Genomic DNA, 20,237 nt, shown 5'->3' with positions numbered 1-20,237 from the left:
GCCACTGCGCCTGGCGGCTTTAAACTCTTTTTTTTTTTTTTTTTTTGAGTTGGAGTCTCACTCTATCACCCAGGCTGGCGTGCAGTGGAATGCTTATGACCACTGCAGCCTCAATCTTCTTCTACAATAAATTTTTTCTACAAAAAATTCTCTTCTTCTACCTCAGCCTTCCAAGTAGCTAGAACTACAGGCACATGCCATTATGCCCTGCTAATTTTTAAATTTATTATAGTGATGTGGTCTCGTCAAGTTCCCAGGTTGCTCTTGAACCTGTGGGCTCAGGCAATCCTCTCACCTCGGCCTCCCAAAGTGCTGGGATTATAGGCGTGAGCCACTGCGCCCAACTTTAAACTCTTAAACTACCATTACTTACCACACTCCTTAGGGAATAGTTCATGACCTAGTCCTTGTCAATTTGTACAGCCTTGTCTCTTGTTGTACCATTTCTTTTTGAATTCTATATTCTGGTCATTATGAATTGCTTACTGTTCTTTCTTTTTTCCCCTTCATCTTGAAACACTTTCTTTACTGGCTTCCATATTACTATCCTCTATGGCCAATCCTAGTTTACTTCATATTTTTACCTCCCTCCGGCCCTCCTTTATTTGTTTGTTTGTTTGTATGTTAAGGTCTAACTCTGTTGCCCAGGCTGAAGTGCAGATGCATGATCATGGCTTGTTGCAGCCTCAACCTCTTGGTCTCAGGCAGTCTTTCTGTTCTAGCCTTCTGAGTAGCTGGGACTATAGGCATGTATGACCATACCCAGCTAGTTCTTTTAATTTTTTTGTTGTTGTTGAGACAAAGTCTCACTATGTTGCTTAGGCTTGAACTCCTGAGCTCACGCAATCGTCCCACCTTGGATTACAGGCATAAGCCACTGCTCCTGGCTCTACCCAAAAATTCTTATTGCATATAGTCTATAAATTCCTTGAGGGAAGAGATTGAGACTTATGTAGTTTTATTTCTTTTGTTGCCTAGCATAATCTTCTTTAGTGTTTGATAAAGCACTGAATACTTGAGACAGGTCTTTATCAGTGGTGTGCTGGAGCCGGCATGTCTCAGCTTGGGAGAGCTGATTGTTACCATCTCTTCTCAACTCAATATTCAGTGATGTCATTGGTCATAGTGAAAGAATTTACACCACAGAAAGTAGCAAATGTTAAAAAAAAAATCAGGTCACTTACTTTTTCCTTTGGAGATTTGGTTGTTAACAACTTATTTATTTATTTTTGAGTTGGAGTCTCACTCTGTTGCCCAGGCTGGAGTGCAGTGGCATGCTCATGGCCACCGCAACCTTGACCTGCTAGGCTCAGGTGATCCTTCTGCCTCAGCCTTCCAAGTAGCTGGAACTACAGGCACGTGCCACCATGCCTGGCTAATTTTTTGATTTATTGTAGTGATGTCTCACCAAGTTGCCCAGGCTAGTCTCGAACTTGTGGTGAGATATCCTCTCACTTTGGCCTCCCAAAGTGCTGGGATAATAGGCATGAGCCACTGTGCCTAGCCAATTGTTAACAATTTATCAGCACATCACTGGCATCAGTATACCACAAAACTCTGGCATTTTGGGGGAATTAAAGTTAATAGCTTATTTATTTTTATTTTGTAAAATTTTATCTTATTATAGAAATGTTGGGTACAAGTGAGGATTTACTACATAAGTAGGTTGCATTCAAGTGAAATTTGGGCTTCTAACTGGCCCTCACTCCCCCTGGTAGTGAACTAGGGTACCCTTTGTGTTGTCATGTGCCCCTCACCCTCCTTCCTCCCTCCCCTAGCAATGCCCAGTGACTACTGATCCCTCCCTTGTGTTAATATGACTATGTTCAGGGCCTACTTAGGTTTTTTAAAAATTATTTTTATTTTTTATTTTCTTGAGTCAGAGTCTCACTCTGTCACCCAGCCAATGCAGCTTTGACCTGCTGGGCCCAGGTGATCCTTCCATCTCAGTCGTCCAAGTAGCTGGAACCACAGACATGTGCCACCATGCTAATTTTGTTTATTTATTATAGAGATGAGGTCTCACCAAGTTGCCCAGGCTGGTCTTGAAACCTGAGCTCAGGCAATCCTCTTGCCTCTGCCTTCCAAAGTGCTGGGATTACAGGTGTGAACCACTGCACCAAGAATTTTGCAAGCATTGTTCTACTGTCTTCTAGTTTCCACTGCTGTTACTGATAAGTTCAATTATTTCCTGAATAATTTCCTCCCTGGGGTCTCACTCTGTCACACAGGCAAGAGTGCAGTGGCATGCTCACAGCCACTGCAGCCCTGACCTGCTGGGCTCAGGTGATCCATACTTCCATTTCAGACTTCCAAGTAGCTGGAACTACAGACACATGCCACCATGCCCAAAAATTTATGACTTATTGTAGAAACAAGGTTTCGCCAAGCTGCCCTGGTTGGTCTCCAACCCCTAGGCTCAGGCAATCCTCTGGCCTCTGCCTCTCAAAATGCTGGGATTACAGGTGTCAGTCACTGCCCCCGGTCCCTTTGTTTTCTCAACTCTATTTTTATAGAATTCCTGTTTAGATATTGGACTTCCTGGACTACCCTTTTCTACATTCCACCTCTTTGTCTTCTTGCTCTACTTCTAGAAAATTTCAAACTTTTCTTCCATTCTTATACTGAGTTTCTCTTTATTGTTTTTTTTTTATAGATTAAAGACTATGGTTTATTTTGAAGGTAAATTACAGAGAAAGAGGAGATTCACCTCCCTAGGTAGGAGAGGAGGACAAAGCCAGGAAACATGGTGACAGCCATAACTCAAGGAACACAAGGACACACCAGAGTCTAGCAAGGCAATGGTGGAGATATTCTGGACCTTTTGTTGTATTTTTAATTTCCTAGAGTTCTTTGTTCTTTGAAATGGCAGGTTGTTTAAAAGTATTTATCTCGGCTGGGGACAGTGGCTCAAGCCTGTAATCCCGGTAACTTGGGAGGCCGAGGTGAGGGGATTGCCTGAGCCCACGGGTTCAAGAATAGCCTGGAAAACTTGGTGAGACCTCATCTCTACAGTAAATAAGACATTAGCTGGTATGGTAGTGCACATCTGTGGTTCCAGCTACTTGGAAGGCTGAAGTGGAAGGATCACCTAAGCCCAGAAGGTCGATGTTGCGGTGGCTGTGAACATGCCACTGCATTCCAGCCTGGGTGATGGAGACTCCAACTCAAAAAAAAAAAAGTATTTCTTTCCTTACAAACTCTGATTCTTCTAAATTGCTTTGTTCTTCTTGTTTGATTTGGTTTCTATCTTTCATGATAGAGACTTTGTTTAGATCTCTGGTAACCCTTGGCTATTTTTATATTTAGGAGTAGAATCTAAAAAAAAAAACTGGAAGATTGGAAGCTCTGAGCACAAGAAGGAAATCTGTCATCTGTAAACCTCACTACAGGGTGATCTGACTGTGCTGTTAGATAGAAATCTCTGATGCAAGCCAGGTGCAGTGTGGTTCATGCTTGTAATCCCAGAACTTTGGGAGGCAGAAGCGAGAGGACTACCTGTGCCCAGGGTTTGAGATCACCTTGAGTGACTTTGTGAGGCCTTATCTCTACAATAATTTAAAAAAATAGCTGAGTGTGGTGGCACACACCTGTAGTTCCAGGTTAAATAAAAATAAATCTCTGATGCGAATAAATTTAAGTTTTTCTTCTTGGAGTTGGTATATTTTCTGTAAAGCTCTTCAGAATTCTTAAATGAGGGCTTTATGCCATATTGGGAAAGTAAGCTGGAGAAAGAAGAGAACTCAGTAGCCAATATCCCTATATTTACTAACTTTCCTGATTTTTATTATATATCTTTCCTCAATCCTATCTGTTGTTTTCTGTTAGGTGCCTAACGAGTATAGGCAGCTCCTCTTCCTAAAATGTTTCCCTTAACCCCTCACTGGCAGCTGCAAGAAGTACTTCAGCTTTCCTCAGGCTTGCAGTTTCCCCTATTATTTTCTATCAATTTCTGGACACAGAAATCAACAGATGTCAATTTCAGGCTAATCCAGCAGAGTGGTTTTCAAAATTTTTCTGTTTCACATCCTACAGAAGGGACAAGATTCCCTTCCCCACTGAACTCAGAGTTGCTATGCTTTTATTGGATTGAGTTTCTGCATATGATTTATCTTTAAGAAAAAGTTCCTTTCCTAAAAAGTCTGAAAATCACCAATCTAGTAATGTCCTTCCTTTTTGTCCTACCACCTATGCTTGCATTTTATGTATGGAAAAACCTGAGACCCATACAGAGGAAAAATCTCACTAAATATCATGTAAACTGTCTAACTCCAAGTTCAGACTGTTCATGAACCAGGATTTTAGGATACTCTGAAGTGTCTCCAAAAGGGAAAGATTCTCCACAGCTTGTAGAGAAGCTCCCTCTCAAAAGCAGTGTGTGTTTTATACATCCACTACTCCTAGGCCTTTGCCTTCTTTAGGGCTGCTCTGGGATACTGAGATAGGGGAAGGTAACCCTTAAGCATTGGCATAGTGTCATTCCAGTACTGCCGGTGGCTAACTACTATGGCTAACTACTGTGGCAACCCCTATTAAGTAGATTATCAAGGCAAGAAAAGGTAGCTTCTCCCACACCTGTCACAAGAATAAGAAAAGCGGCCGGGCTCGGTGGCTCAGCCTGTAATCCCGCGCCTTTGGGAGGCTGAGGTGAGTGGATTGCCTGACCCCGCGGGTTTGAGACCCGCCTGGGCAACAAGACTTCATCTCTACAATAAATCAAAAAATCAGCCGGGCGTGGTAGCGTGTGCCTGTAATTCCGGCTACTCAGAAGGCTGAGGGGGAAGGATTGCCGGAGCCCAGCAGGATGAGGCTGCGGTAGGCGGGAGCAGCCACTGCACTCCAGTCTGGGCGACCGAGTGAGACTCCAACTCAAAAAAAAAAAAAAAAAAAAAGAATAAGAAAAGCGTTGGAAATGCTTTGAGAGATCATGTCATTATGGAGGTAAAACCAAGGCCTCGATGCCATTCCTTTCCTCCTTTTCCCTTTCTTCCCCTCCCCAAGGTGAGCTTGTTCTTGGGCAGGTCTGGCCCCTAAAGCCTCCTAGGGGTTTTGCCTTGAGTATGTACAAGGGGAAACATACCCTTCTTCCACAGTGACTGAGTTCATGAGAAGGCAACTGGTAATAGTCACTCTATCTCTTATGAGACAGGATGAGCCAATGACAGAGTGCTTAATGGATGACTTCTCTTCCACCTGTGTATCTGACCCGATGAGGCTGTCAGCTCCAACCTGAAAAAGGCAAAGATAAAATCTCAACCAACTACAAACCACCCCCTAGATTCCCTGAACTGAGATCTAATGAGATCTTTTCATAAAGACACTTCAGCAAGAGAGATCATTATCATTATTTCTTAGGGCCACAGGTTACACAACACCTCTGAGACCAACTCAGACCTATATTGAAGCATGGGCCCTCCTCCCTTGCCAAGAATACAGAACAGAAAAACAGACACATACACACACTCACGCACTTATGTAAATAGAAGTACACAGATGTGCTTTCTTGAAGAGAGTGCTCAAATCAGGATAAGAGAAACAGACAGAAACCTCCTGTATCTGAGTCCCAGTACTATTATGGACCCTTTCTTACAAGGGCAGTACGTGTCCAGGTAGTCTTCTTGAGTGAGAAAACCCAGTTGGGATTTCCCAGGGACTAATGAGGTTCATGGCTTGAGGGCCTTAATCTAGCTTCTCAAGGATAAGTTTCAATGCCCCAAAGAATGTCTCATGCTAGCTCATGCTAGCACTCACCAGGTGTTTGCTGACAATCTGGGCTGATGAATGGACCAATGGTTCTTCTGGACAGAGAATAGACAGCAATTTGGGTACCTTGAGGAAAGAGGTTTGGTCACTAAAGGTCAGAAAAACACCTCAAAACAACTTAGGTAGAACCCAATGCCCAATCAGAGATGTGGGGTGTTCTCAGTCACAGCTTTCTGTCTGGGTGAGGGTGAGCAGCAGGCTGCTGCATTTCGCCTAGGACCAGGATGCAGTAGCTTCTAGATGACCTTATCCTCAGTCTCTTAGCTGCGAGCGCTCCTCCCTGAAAGTACTGCAATGTCCCTCGGCTGGGAGGTAGTGAGACAAGCCTTTGAGATAGCCATGTAGCACTTCTTGGGGAAGGAGTCCTGATGAAGGAAAGGAGCACCCTGAATCCTAATCATAGTCATCCTAGGATCCTGCTCAACTTCTGGACCACTGTGGCCATACAGGAAGTAAAGAAGGGTTTGATATTAGGTAAATTCCATAGTAAGGACAGACCTTGAGAAGGCATTTACATTCTTCACCAGCCAAAAGAAAATGTGAAGGGGAAATTCAGACTATACTTTCTCCATTAAGAGAGAAAACCGAAAAGGTTAGGAGTATGGTGGTGGCGATGGGATTTGGCTACCAGCCCATTAGGAAGACACAGATAGTGTGCTTTATCTGTGATTCTCCAGCTTAGGCAGTTTGTACCTGCAATGACAGTTTTTATAGAGTTCTACCAGGAGCAGTGTCAACAGCAATCTTTTCATGATCAGATCTCTGTTATCCTTGAATGCCATCCCAATGTAGTTCCGTCAGTTATCTATCTTTCCCTATTCTTATCTAAATCCTCTACTACTCTACTAGCATGCGTACTCTACTATGCATTTCCTTTTCCTAATCTCATCATCCTAAAACCTTCCTCTGTGCCCATTATACAATAAGAAGCTTCCCCACACCTTCAGCCTCTTTACTGTTCCTCTCTCCACCCTTTGCGTTCATTAAGGCCTGACTTGTCTCTAAGGGCACTGCTTCCCCTTCAATGGAAACTGTTTTTTCTCATATTTCACAAGCTGCAGGGTTAAAAGAAGGGGTAGCAAGGGTGTTCACTAATGCTGTTTCCAGACAATTATCTCTTGTAGCCATTCCTTGAGGATTTGCCATCTGACCACTCTATACTCTGCTGTTTCACCTTCTCAGGAAAGCCTCCTCTGTATGCCTATATTTACTGCATCAAAGTAATGATTACACAATATCTATGTGCTTGTTTATGAAGTAATTACTTTGGATATCCCCATGCTGAATACAACAGAGGGAAGCTGCTGAACCCAGAGGCCAGAAGTTAGCCTTTCTGGAGATCTTAGCCTTTCCTTGGAGCCACAGAGGTCCTGACTCTGCACTTGAGTACCCTAATAGTTTTCCCTGACACACCAGGTCTTGCTTAATCTTGAGAATGACAGGGATTCTTAACAAGTTATTGTGTACCTAATGAAGAAATAAGACAAATGGCTCAGTCTGTTTCTAGGGCAGGAGCTCCCATGATTCATCTTCTAAATTCATCCTCTCACCTGTCTGTTTGCTTCCATGTAGAGTCCCAGTGTGCTCACTCGAGAGCAGAGCCCCTCTTTCATGATGTGGACATAGCAGCGCACCTGTGATCTGGACAAGTCTTCCCACCTGTCTCCTCGACAGGCATTCCAGCAGGCATCATAGGGAGCCAAGGTCAGTGTATTGTCTTCTTTTATAAAGCTGTAAATATCTTTAGAACAAATACCCAAACCAAGCAAGTAAATGACAGAGAAATAACAGAAAGAATATTATAGAATCAATCAAATTTCTTTTTTTTCCCCTTAAGATATGAGGTCTTGGTATGTTCACCAGGCTAGCCTCGAACTCCCAGACTCAAGTGATCCTCCCACCCTGGTCTCCTGAGTAGCTGGGACTACAGACATTCACCATTGTGCCTGGTTCTCAGTTAAGTTTTGGGGTTTTTTTTGAGTTGGAGTCCCACTCTGTCACCCAGGGTAGAATGCAGCTGCATGCTCACGGCTATCACAGCCTCGACCTGTTGAGCTCAGGCGATCCTTCTGCCTTAGCCTCCAAGTAGCTGGAACCATAGGCAAGTGCCATCATGACTGGCTAATTATTTGATTTACTGTAGAGACAAAGTCTCACCAAGTTGCCCAGGCTGGTCTCAAACCCTGGAGTCAGGTAGTCCTCTTGCCTCTGCCTCCCAAAGTACTGGGATTACAGGCGTGAGCCACCATGCCAGGCTAGTTAAGTTATACTTCTCTCCCTGAAAATTATCCATGAAACATGGGCCCTGGAAGGCTAAGACAAATTAAAAGAGGCAGTGTGTTTTCCTGTACATTTGAAATATTATATGACATAAAAATGTTTAATAAGAGGTCCTAAAAGCAAGTCTGACCAACAATCAAGTACCACCCTGGAAAACAAAACATATGATTCTTGTAAATCATGAAATAACACAATCAAGTGTCCAGGCTTTAGCGACCAGCCATGCTGACTTTGTGCTACTAGTCTCTATTACCCTTTATAAGGTAGTTGTGCTATAACAGAAAGGGCACAGAACTCAGAGCCAGAGAACTTGGGAGTCCAGTTTTCAACAGATGTTTCAACAACTTTTTGAGATCTTTATTTCACTATTTCTTATTATTTCTTTTTTTTTTTTACTAATTAAATACTTTATTGAATAAATATACAATACCAAACAAAATGTATTCAAATCCTTTCTTAAAAAAAATCAATTTTAAAGGCCTTTCTATTCAGGCTAGTGACAACACAATAAAGGCAGATATGTTAGTTAACATAATTAGCTGATTTTATACAGCACTTATATCTTTTAGTACACAAGTATATTATTAAATGATAGAGAACATCTAATACAACCATTTCTACATAACTAGGAAATAAATTTCTAAGAAAGAAAGATTTTACAGACCCCATCTTTTATACCCACCCCAACAGTCTAACTCTAAAGAGGATAAAGTCAATGACTTTCCTCACAAGAGCTCACGACTAATGTCGCTTTGCTATCAAAATCTGTATTTCTGATCCGTTATGAGCATTGAGACAAGATTCAAATATTCCCAAAGAAAGAAGCACAATGCACGTTGTGATCACCTATTCAGCAATAGCGAGCACTGCATTCAAAACTATCTCATCCCAGGAATTAAATAAGGTCAGCCACATTTATGGGCATTTCCTCCACTGTAGTATTGTAGAAAGTCTCAATGTCCCGAAGAATCCTCTTGTCTTCTTCAGTTTATTATTTCATGATAAGAAAACAGGGGCTCAGACTTAGTTACCTGCCTTAGGTCACAGAGCTAATAAGAGGCAGAGGAGTTCAGATCCAGGTTGGCCTAATGCCAACAACTACCATCTTTTTTTTTTTTGAGTTGGAGTCTCACTCTGTTGCCCAGGTTGGAGTGCAGTGGCACACTCATGGCCACCCCAGTGTCGACCCGCTGGGCTCTGGTGGTTCATCCGCCTCAGCCTTCCAAGTAGCCGGAACTATAGGCGCACGCTACCACACCCAGCTAATTTTTGATTTATTGTAGAGATGAGTTCTTGCCAAGTTGCCCAGGCTGATCTCACACCCACGGGCTCAGGCAATTCACTCACCTCGGTCTCCCAAAGTGCTTGGATTACAGGCTGAGCCACCAAGGCCAGTCAACTTCCACCATTTTAACTATCATGCTGTACTGTCTGTTTATTTATTTGATAAACATTTTTTCAGAACATCTATTATGAACCCAAGACTGGGCTGGAGACTTGGGATATAAAAGCAAACAAGACAGATCTCATCTCCAGATATTGAAATGGAGATAGTCTGGTTGGTCTCTGGCTGGAATATAATCGATCACTCCTTTGCCTTCCTTCCCTTGTTAGAAGAGGTTACATTTAATCAGGAATGGGGCTGTCAAGAGCTTGGAAAACAGGGAAAACGAGAAGTGGAAGACAAGGTTAGACAATATGGTCTGGTGAGGAACACAGCCAAACCAGAGCTATGAACCAGAGAATGGGACTGGAAGCATAATTAGCCTGTACCTGAAGAGCAATAGTGACAGGATCTGCCAGAGCAGAAGTGGGGCCGGCAAGCCGGTCTTGTCTTGTAGGCTAGACAAGAGTCTACTGCCTTGAGACAGGCATCTTGGGCTGGGCTAAGCTGCCCAACCACTCTCCAAAGGTGTTGTTCCCCCTGCCCCTCTTACTGCACCAACCTAAGCACTGACCTACAGGCTTCAGCTCCTTTTTCTTTAGATCCTCCTCTTTTTCTTCTTGTCCCTGTTGTGAAGAAGCTGAGAAAAACTGTTTTCTCACTAGATATGGAATCAGTTCACTCCGGATAGAAGTGATTAACCTAGGAAGAAAGAATGGGCAAATATGAGAAACCTGTCTGGAACCTATTGGGATCAAAAAGTGCACATCTAAGGAAAAGCCAAATCCCTTCCTGTCATGCCTCTTTGGGACAAGAGATCAAATGTTCTCTCTTATTCACAAATTGCCAATTAAATGGGTACTAAATTTTATTTGAAAAAATAATTTTTTTACATGTGCAGACCACTTCATATTTTCCCCCTTTAATTTATAGTGATAAATTATATCTTTTAAAATTTTCTAAGGCTAATAGCTGTATTAATCTGACTACAGGATTCTGCTCTATACTTTTTCACAGGAGTGGAATTATGAGTGATTTTCTTCTTTATACAAATTAAAAATTTTATAACTTTAGGCCATTCTTAAGTTACTTGTCTCTTTTTTCTCAGTTTTTAAACTTTCTTTTTATTTTAGATTCAGGGGGTATACACGTGTCTTTGCCTCATGGACATATTGTGTAGTGGTGGGGACTGGGTCTCAGATGGTCCATTCCCCAGATAGTGAACATTGTGCCCCATAGATAGTTTCTGAGCCCTAACCCCCTACCACACCTTATTGGTGTCCCCAATGTCTATTATTTCCATATTTGTGACCATTTCACTCTCACATATGAGTGAGAACATGTGGTGTTTAGTTTTCTGTTTCTGAGTCAGTTTTCTTAGGATGATGATCTTCAGCTCCATCCATGTTGCTGCAAAGGACTTGATTTCATTCTTATTTATGGCTGATTTTTCTCAGTTTCTATGGAATAATTTTTCTGGTTTGATTCAGATCCTTTGCTAACTGAAAATCTGTTCTAATAACTAAATAGTTTTCCCAAGCAGATTTCATATTCCTACCCACTTAAAGGAGTGGGCTCCTTCACATTACAACAGTTGTACTTATTTGCCAATGGTTATCGAAGAATTCCCACAACAAAGTTAACTTCAATTTACTTTCATGTAATCAGTCTAGGCCAGCACTTATAGAAGATCAGTTCAAACATCAATGTGTAGAAGAACTTCAGAAGGCAAAAAAAAAAAGAAAGAAGAAAGGAAAAAAACACAAAACACCTGTACTATTTTTATATCACTCAGATACAAGCAGCAGGCAATCTTGGCCAAGAGCTTTGGAACTGTCCTTTATTTGGCCTTCCTGGGTCACAGGAGGCATGGTGATTCCTGGTATGTAGAGAGATAGGATGTTGAGTTTAAGTGACCAGGAACCAGAGGAAGAAGACCTGATCTTTAGTACAGTAGGTATATTTTTATTTATACTTAGCAAAGGAAATTAAAGCAGAGGGGTAAGAGACTAGCATATACATTTTCAGTTTTCTTTCTCACTCTGTGACCTTGTTAAAATTTTAAATCATTAATTAATTTAGCATTTACCAATCAGGCACAGTGGCTCAAGCCTGTAATCCCAGCACTTTGGGAAGCGGATGCAAGAAGATTGTTTGAGCCCACAGGTTTGAGACCAGACTGGGCAACATGGCAAGACCTTGTCTCTACAGTAATTCAAAAAATTAGCTGGGTATGGTGGTGCATGCCTGTAGTTCCAGCTACTTGGAAGGCTGAAGAGGAAGGATCGCCTGAGCCCAGCAGGTCGAGGCTGCAGTGGCCATGAGCATGCCACTGTACTCCATCCTGGGCAACAGAGTGAGACTCTGACACACACACACACACACAAATTTAGCATTTACCAAGCATCTATTATATGCTAGACATTGTATTAGACCCTGAAAATACACTATTTCTGACTTCAAGGGGTTTATAATCCAGTGGACAGCAGCCTGATATGAATTTAAGAAGAAAGGTATAGCATGTGCCTGTAGTTCCGGCTACTTGGAAGGTTGAGGCAGAAGGACTTCTGGAGACCAGCAGGTCGACGCTGGGGTGGCCATGAGCGTGCTACTGCACTCCAGCCTGGGCGATGGAGTGAAACTCCAATCAAAAAAAAAAAAGAAGAAACGTAGAAAAAGATGAAGCTTCCATGGCAGTCTAGAAAGTCTGGTCTGAGAAGTCAGTGGTAGTTTTAAAGTAGTAAAGTGACATGATCAGTTTTATTTCTTTTTTTTTTTTTTGAATTGGAGTCTCACTTTGTCGCCCAAACTGGAGTGCAGTGGGCCGCTCCTGGCCACCGCAGCCTCGACCTGCTGGGCTCCGGCGATCCTTCCGCCTCCGCCTTCCGAGTAGCCGGAATTACAGGTGCACGCTACCACGCCTGGCTAATTTTTTGATTTATTGTAGAGATGAAGTCTCGCTGCCCAGGCGGGTCTCAAACCGCGGGCTCAGGCCATCCACTCACCTCAGCCTCCCAAAGGCGTGGGATTACAGGCTGAGCCACCGAGCCCGGCTTAGTTTTATTTCTTAGTAAGGTAGTTCTGGTGGCAGTGTGGAAGAAAGCCTGGAATAAGGAGACTGAAGAAAGGGAAACCAATGATAATGCTTTGAGAAATGAGATAATGAGGTCTGAGAGAGGGGTTCAAGTATGGGCAGCTCCATAAACTGCTGCTGCATACCTCTACCACCTCCCCCAGTCCCATTGAAAGAAGATCTGCAGGCTGACATAGGACCACACAGATGGAATATAGGGAGGAAGGGAAGATGGAAGCAGAGGCTGAGGAGGGTAAGGAAAATTACAAACCCTGGAGCTACACAGTTCATGGTTTTTATCATTTTTAAAGGATCAAGTCAAACATCTTTGAAAAATTCTGTGTAAGCTGGGAGCTCTTGTATTGAATCTCAATGTGATTTTTCTCCTGATCCTTTGATGGAGATTTAAAAATTTCCATATGAATACAAACAATGAAATAACACTTTTTCTTAGCTCTTTTTCTCCCCTTTTAATGCTCCAATCCAGTGTGGATAGCAAATGTTCCTAGATCCCCTCCATTGGAAAATAAGTCAGTTCCCTTTGAAGAAATGACAAAGCATTGACAGCTGGGGAATTTCAGGGCCATGATATTTACATCATGGACCAAACAGAACTGTCATCTGCTAGAAGCAAGCAAACAAGTCTTGGCACACAGCCCCATTAGACAGAGCAGCTCAAGGAGATAAGTGATTTGAACAGAGGATACAAAGCAGTCCTGCCAGGTCCCACTCATATCTGCTGAAGCTCAGCATTAAGTCAATTCCCATAATACAGTTGGCTTAGCAGCATAATGAAGGAAATAATTACTCTTCCTGCTTCCTAGTCGAAGTGGAGGCAGCGCAGAGCTGTGCCAAGAAGGAGTACAAGGCTATAGTGAACCATTGTGAACATCTGACCTTGGGCCTGAAGTCACCAGCTGGATACAGTGCCCTGGCCTTGGCCAACCTTACTTTTCCCCTTCTATCTTATACACGGCCTTCCTAGAAACATCTGTCTTATCTCATGAAATCATAAGCTCCTTTCAAGAAATCAAAAAGAAGAACAGACTTGACAACTAGCTGAAACAACACTATTAAATTAAAAAGACAAAATAACTGCTACAAATAGAACAAAGAATATTTTAATCAAGAAAATAGGTATGTGTTCAAAAAACATACAGTTGTTTTTTTTTTTTTTGAGTTGGAGTCTCACTCTGTTGCCCACACTGGAGTGCAGTGGCCACTCCCAGCCACCGCAGCCTCGACCTGCTGGGCTCTGGCGATCCTTCCATCTCAGCCTTCCAAGTAGCCAGAACTACAGGCGCGTGCTACCACGCCTGGCTAATTTTTTGATTTATTGTAGAGGTGAGGTCTTGCCAAGTTGCCCAGGCGGGTCTCGAACCAGCGGGCTCAGGCAATCCACTCACCTCAGCCTCCCAAAGCACAGGATTACAGGCTGAGCCACTGAGCCCAGCTCAAAAATATTTTCAAAGAAATAAAATTAAAAGATGCAATTTCTCTTCCAATTAAATTAGCTGATTTAAAATAATTCTCTTAATGTTATGTATAAAACTGGAGAACAGTGAAATATCCAACAATGGAAGAAAAATACATCTACTTTTATAATAGAATATCTATCACACAAACTATGATTGTAAAGAATTGTTTAATTATAGAGGAATATGATCATGAAATAATACTCAATGAAGGAAGTAAAATGTTATTTTTACACTCAGATTTCAAGTTTGTACTCTCTATATATGAAAATAAAACAATGGAAAAATATACTAAAATGTTCACAATAGTTATCTCACAGTAGTAAAATTATGAGTAACATTTAGTTTTTATTTTTTGAATTTTCCAAATTTCACAATCATAAGGCCTTATGTCTTCTTCCCTTATTCCTATACTTTCTGTGCATCATTCTCCTAATCTACTATTTCTGATACTTCTTCTTCTGTTTCCTCTAAAATATTTGGTGTTTCCCAGGATTATTCTTTCTGCTTATGATTTTTCTCATGCTATGCATCTCCCTCAGACAAGTTATCACTTGGGAGCTTCCTTTCTGTGGATCCCGAAATCTAGACCCATAGCCAAGACTTCTCTCCTTAATTTAGCCTCACATTTTCAATTGCCTGACACCTCCATTGAGATGAACCACAAATACCTTGAACTCAGAGTCTAAAATTGAAGTCATTTTTCTCCCAAACCTCCACTTCCATTCCTCACAACATTGGTTATCTTGTTTGCTTAGTGATATGAAAATTCATTTAGTCATCCAAGCTAGAAGCCAGGTAATCAGCCTGACTTCTTCCATCCCTCACATATAATCAATAACAAAACACTGCTGATTCTATCCCCTAAATCTCTCCCAAAGTTGTCAACTTCTCTCTACCTCTACTGCCACCAACTAGTCCAGACTATTGCAATCATTTACCTGGATTCCTACATCTGCTTTTATTATTTTTAGGCTATTTTGATATTTTAAATTAAGGGCTATAAAAGTATCCAGAAAGATAAGTAAATGTGATGCCATGGCGTCTGTCCTCATAGGAAAGACTTTCTTTCACCCATTGTTTCCCTCCACAATGGCCTTCAAATCGATTCTGTGCCACTTCCTCTCCTTTTATTCCACACTGCAGGATTTCTGAATCAGTGTTCCTGCTCTCAGTCTTCTCATTTACAAATCAAATTCAGTTTCAATCCATTGTTTAAAGGGAGCGTATTTTTTTCTGTTCCACGAAGAGGACTTTTGTGCGCACAACAGGATCGTAATGCAGGAGCGTCAGCTTCCCGCAGCCGGCTTCTCTTGGTGTTGAAGGAGTACCCGGTCCCAAGCTTGGCTCACCATCCTCACCAGAATGGTTTTTGACTTGCTCTTGGTGAGGGACACCGCGGACAGCAGCATGGCGGCCGCCGGCCCCGCGAGCGCCCAGCGCCCCTATACCTGCTTTTAATTGGTCTTTCTTCCCTCAGTGTTATTCTTTTATTATTTTTACAGAAAGAATGTATTTTTTTTTGGAGTTGGAGTCTCACTCTGTCGCCCAGACTGAAGTGCAGTGGCTGCTCCCGGCCACCGCAGCCTCGACCTGCTGGGCTCCGGCGATCCTTCTGCCTCAGCCTTCCAAGTAGCTGGAATTACAGGCACACGCTACCATGTCTGGCTAATTTTTTGATTTATTGTAGAGATAAGGTCGCGCCAATTTGCCTGGGTGGGTCTCAAACTCATGGGCTCAGGCAATCCACTCACCTCGACCTCCCAAAGTGCTGGGATTACAGCCTGAGCCACGGAGCCGGGCCATGTTTTACTTCTTGAGGTGAATATGGTAGTTATAAAAGTATGCTCACTTTGTGAAAATTTACACAGCTATAACAGCCCTCTGAAATATCATCTCTTCTTGTAAGCCTTTCATAACACTTGTAGACTTCTGTGCTCTCATAGTAAAGACAATTACACGTACTGGTTTTTGAATCCACATCATATGTGCTAGGAAATTAATACAGATCATTTCAAATTCTCACAGCAATTCTCATGGTAAGTATTATTGTCCTTATTTTATAAGTAAGGAAAACAAGGCTTAGAGAGGTTAACAATCTTGCCTAGGGTTAATATAGCTTATACTGATAGAACTGAAACTTACTCTACATCTGTACCAAAGCCCATGGCTCTTTCTACTATACCATATTAACTCATATCCTGTGCTTACTTCAACCACAGCATTTTACACAGGATTTATAGTTCTCTGCTTGCTGTGTCTTTACCAATAAACATGTAGTCTGGTGCTAAATAAATATTTATTTGAATAAGTGAATAAGTGAATGTGTAAATGACTGAATGTCAACTCTCTAGGTCAAACAGCTGGCAACAATTTCTTCTGATTTTTGGATATATCAAAAAAAATCAGTCCAGATACAGTGGTTCACACCTGTAATCCCAGCACTTTGGGAGGCTGAGAGGATTGCTTGAGCCCAGGAGTTCGAGATCAGTCTAGGTAACATAGAGAGACCTTCTCTCTACAAAAAAAAAAAAAAAAAATTTAGCCAAGCATGGTGGCACACACCTATAGTTCCAGCTACTTGAGATGCTGAGGCAGAGGGATCATCTGAGCCCAGAAGGTCAGGGCTGTGATGAGTTGTGATTGTGACATTGCACCCCAGCCTGGGTGACAAAGTGAGAGCCCCCCCAACTCAAAAAAAAAAAATCAGAAGTAGAGCTCTCATGATTTGGAAATGTAATGAATTCCAAATATGTTTCTCTATCATTAATATTGCTGTCATAAAAAATACAACATTTGAAGGGCCAGGAGCAGTGACTGATGCCTGTAATCCCAGCACCTTGGGACGTCTAGGCAAGAGGATTGCTGAGCTCAGGGGTTCGAGACTAGCCTGGGCAACTTGGTGAGACCTCGTCTCTACAATAAATCATAAAATTAACTAGGTGTGGTGGCATGTGCCTGTAGTTTCAGTTTTTTGGAAGGTTGAGGCGAAAGAATCACCTGAACCCAACAGGTCGAGGCTGCAGTGGCTGTGAGCAAACCATTGCCTTGCTAGACTCTGGTGTTGCCATGCTTCCTGGCTTTGGTCCCCCTCCCTCACCTTGGGAAGGTGAATCTTCTCTTTCTCTGTCTCTCTCTCTCTCTCTGGTTTCCTTTTAAATAAACTATGTTTTCTAATCTAAAGAAAATATACAAACTTGAAAAAACACATGATTAGTTCTGGTTAAACTTAATTTTTCAGTATTTTGCCTTGATCTGACATCAGGCCCTCCTTGTGGTCACAAGCTTCCAGGGGAAAGCTAAAAATGATGTCCATGGCAAAGGACAAATTTGCCTACTTTTACATTGTCTTTGTAAGCAAATCAAAAGGAGACTTAAAATCCCCCAAATGTCTTCCACTTCAACTCAGTCCTACACAGGATTAGTTAAGAAGGAGACAGAGAGGCAACCCCTTCGGGTTCCTACCCACTGTGAGAGTTTCTCTGTCCTCTCAATAAATCCTGCTTTCTCAAATCAAAAACAAAACAAAAACAAAAACAAAAAAGAAGGTGGTAGAACAGAAAACCTACTTTTCCTAGGGCTTGGAACTCAAGTCTGCAGAACAGAGGACTAAAAGCCTGAGTTTTCTTGCCTCGGTTCTCAGCAGAGCTGTAACTGGGAAGAAAAAGATATTGCTGAGTTAACCCCTATGCTTTGTTCTCGGTGCTTTTTTTTGCCTCCAAAGAAAGTAGATATAATCTGGAATAGTAAACAGGAAATTATCTTAGATTAAAAGGTACTGACTTAAAAGCTAGGTATTTGGTATATAGTATTCTGTCATACCCTTTTTTCCTTCTTGGCAAAAAACCAACAGCTTCAATAAGAATAACATTTTAATGCTGGTGCATGTGGCTTAAAAAGAAAAAACATGTTCCAATCCTATTAGCTGAAGAAAGTGCTTAGGCTTAGGTCAATTCAATAAATATTATTCATTCAACTGAGCACCCAAATGTGACAGGCACTCTTCCAGTGAGATTCCAACGGTGAAACAAAACAGGCAAATCTATGCCCCCATATGAAGTTGACAGTTTGGTTGCCTTTATTTTTTTTATTTTTTATTTTTTTGAGTTGGAGTCTCACTCTGTCGCCCAGACTAGAGTGCAGTGGCTGCTCCGGTCAGTGCAGCCTCGATCTGCTGGGATCCGGCAATCCTTCCGCCTCAGCCTTCCAAGTAGCTGGAACTACAGGCGTGCGCTACCACACCCGCTAATTTTTGATTTATTGTAGAGATGAGGTCTCACCAAGTTGCCCAGACGGGTCTCGAACCCGTGGGCTCAGGCAATCCACTCACCTCAGCCTCCCAAAGGCACGGGATTACAGGCTGAGCCATCGAGTCCGGCTAGTTTGGTTGCCTTTATAATGAAAGATTGTATAAGAACAGAAGAGGGAATGATGAATTATGCCTGATGAAAATAAGCACAGAATATTATTATGGCAGCACAGCAATGATACCTAATCAAAGTAGAGGTGAAGGGAAAAATGGAGAGAAAGCTTCCTACAGGAATAACAGCTAAGTAAGTTTTAATAAATATTTAGGGATTTGCCAAAGAAAAAGATGGAAAGGACACCAATTAAGCATTATACTTGTAAGGAAATTATTTCTAAATTCTTATTAAACTAAACACATCTTTTCCTCTAGTTTTAGTTCTGGTTCCATGATGAAGATTGTTTGTGGGGGTGCTTTAATTATACATATTATTCTAGTTTTTTGAGTTTAGTTTTTTTTTTGAGTATGAGTTTCACTCTGTCATGTGCAGAAGCATGCTCACAGCCACCGCAGCCTCGGCCTGCTGGGCTCAGGTGATCCTTCCGCCTCAGCCTTCCAAGTAGCTGGAACTACAGGTACATGTTACCACGCCCAGCTTATTTTTTGATTTATTGTAGAGATGAGGTTTCACCAAGTTGCCCAGGTTGGTCTCGAACCCCTGAGCTCAGCAATCCTCTAGCCTTCACCTCTCAAAGTGTTGGGATTACAGGCTTGAGCCACCTCGCCCAGCTGAGTCTTGTTTTTTGAATAGGAGTCTCACTTTGTCACCCAGGCTAGAGTGCAGGGGCATGCTCACAGCCACTGCAGCCTCAATCTGCTGGGCTCAGGTGATCCTTTCGTCTTAGTTTTCCAAATACCTGGAATTACAGGTGCACACCACCACACCCAGCTGTTTTTTGATTTATTGTAGAGACGAGGTTTCATTAAGTTGCTCAGTCTGATCTCAAACCCCTGGACTCAGGCAATCCTCTCACTACCACCTCCCAAAGAGCCATCATGCCTGGCTTAAGTCCTCTTTAAAAAGATTATCTTTCCTACCATAGTATGACCCAAAGTGTCCTCAGATGGCACAGACTAGCTCAACTGGGGGCTCATTTTTACCTATAAGTCAATGCAATGGGCAGTGCTGCTAGAAATTTGTCCCTTTCCCAGCATCCAGTGATTTCTAGAAGTCCCAGAAATCAAAATTAATGTAACTAAGAAGTTTAAAGGAGACTACCCTGGTTTAATCTTAGCAGCATCTACAGCTTGAGATATTAGTATGCAGCCACCAATAACAGCCCTGGCGAGGAGTGTAAGTCACACACTCTTGGCTTAATTTTGTAGTTATTTAGGTAAAGAACACATCATGCAATCTCTAAGACATCTAAGAACACGAAACCAAGTGCAGCCAAGTCACATGGATGCCTGAACTGAACAGTAAGGAACCAAAGCTACTATTGCCTATCTCTCATGGCACTATATGGTCCCTCATCTCTGCTTATATCCACTCTGCTTTCCAGTACTTCTGGCTTTCTAGCTATTCCATAATTTCCATCTTGCATGAGGCTTTAATTATCACCCTGATTCTGACTTTGCAGCATGGCTGCCTATCCCCAACTCCTGACTTCACTTTGTGGGGTCCTTCCTTATTCCTCTGCAACCTATATAGCTAAGGCTAGCAAGTTGTGACTGCTCTTTTATCCTTCTGGATGTGAGGCATGTGCATGTGCATTTGAGTGTATCTGTAATAAAGATATCCAATACCTGTGGTAGATGTTGTTAGCAACCAATTCATCAACAGTGATTGATTTTTTGAGGTTCTGGCTATGTGATGTTGAGCAAATGACTTTTGAGCCTCATTTTTTTTGTCTTTAATGTGAGGATAAGAACTAATGAAAACTTTTTTTTTTTTTTTGAGTTGGAGTCTCACTCTGTTGCCCAGACTGGAGTGCAGTGGCCGCTACTGGCCACCAC

The 20,237-nt window shown here is 42.2% G+C and overlaps 1 protein-coding gene and 1 pseudogene across 4 annotated transcripts in view; both read right to left on the bottom strand.

Annotated features, from left to right (window-relative positions):
* Positions 1 to 20,237, bottom strand: part of EIF2B3 (eukaryotic translation initiation factor 2B subunit gamma) — a 165,785-nt gene that overhangs the window by 26,728 nt on the left and 118,820 nt on the right. For all 4 annotated transcript variants that reach the window (XM_008067655.1, XM_008067654.2, XM_021717415.1 and 1 more), the window contains exons 7-10: positions 10,002 to 10,129; positions 7,314 to 7,504; positions 5,752 to 5,829; positions 5,081 to 5,229 (exon numbers count right to left, since the gene is read on the bottom strand). In XM_008067655.1, coding sequence (XP_008065846.1) covers positions 5,081 to 5,229; positions 5,752 to 5,829; positions 7,314 to 7,504; positions 10,002 to 10,129 — 546 coding nt within the window. The remainder of the gene's footprint in view (positions 1 to 5,080; positions 5,230 to 5,751; positions 5,830 to 7,313; positions 7,505 to 10,001; positions 10,130 to 20,237) is intronic.
* Positions 15,125 to 15,387, bottom strand: LOC110596506 (annotated as a pseudogene).

Source organism: Carlito syrichta, unplaced genomic scaffold, assembly GCF_000164805.1.
Source record: "Carlito syrichta isolate Samal-C Ts95f unplaced genomic scaffold, Tarsius_syrichta-2.0.1 Scaffold309730, whole genome shotgun sequence".
NCBI lineage: Eukaryota > Metazoa > Chordata > Mammalia > Primates > Tarsiidae > Carlito > Carlito syrichta.
This window is presented reverse-complemented; position numbering and strand designations above follow the sequence as displayed.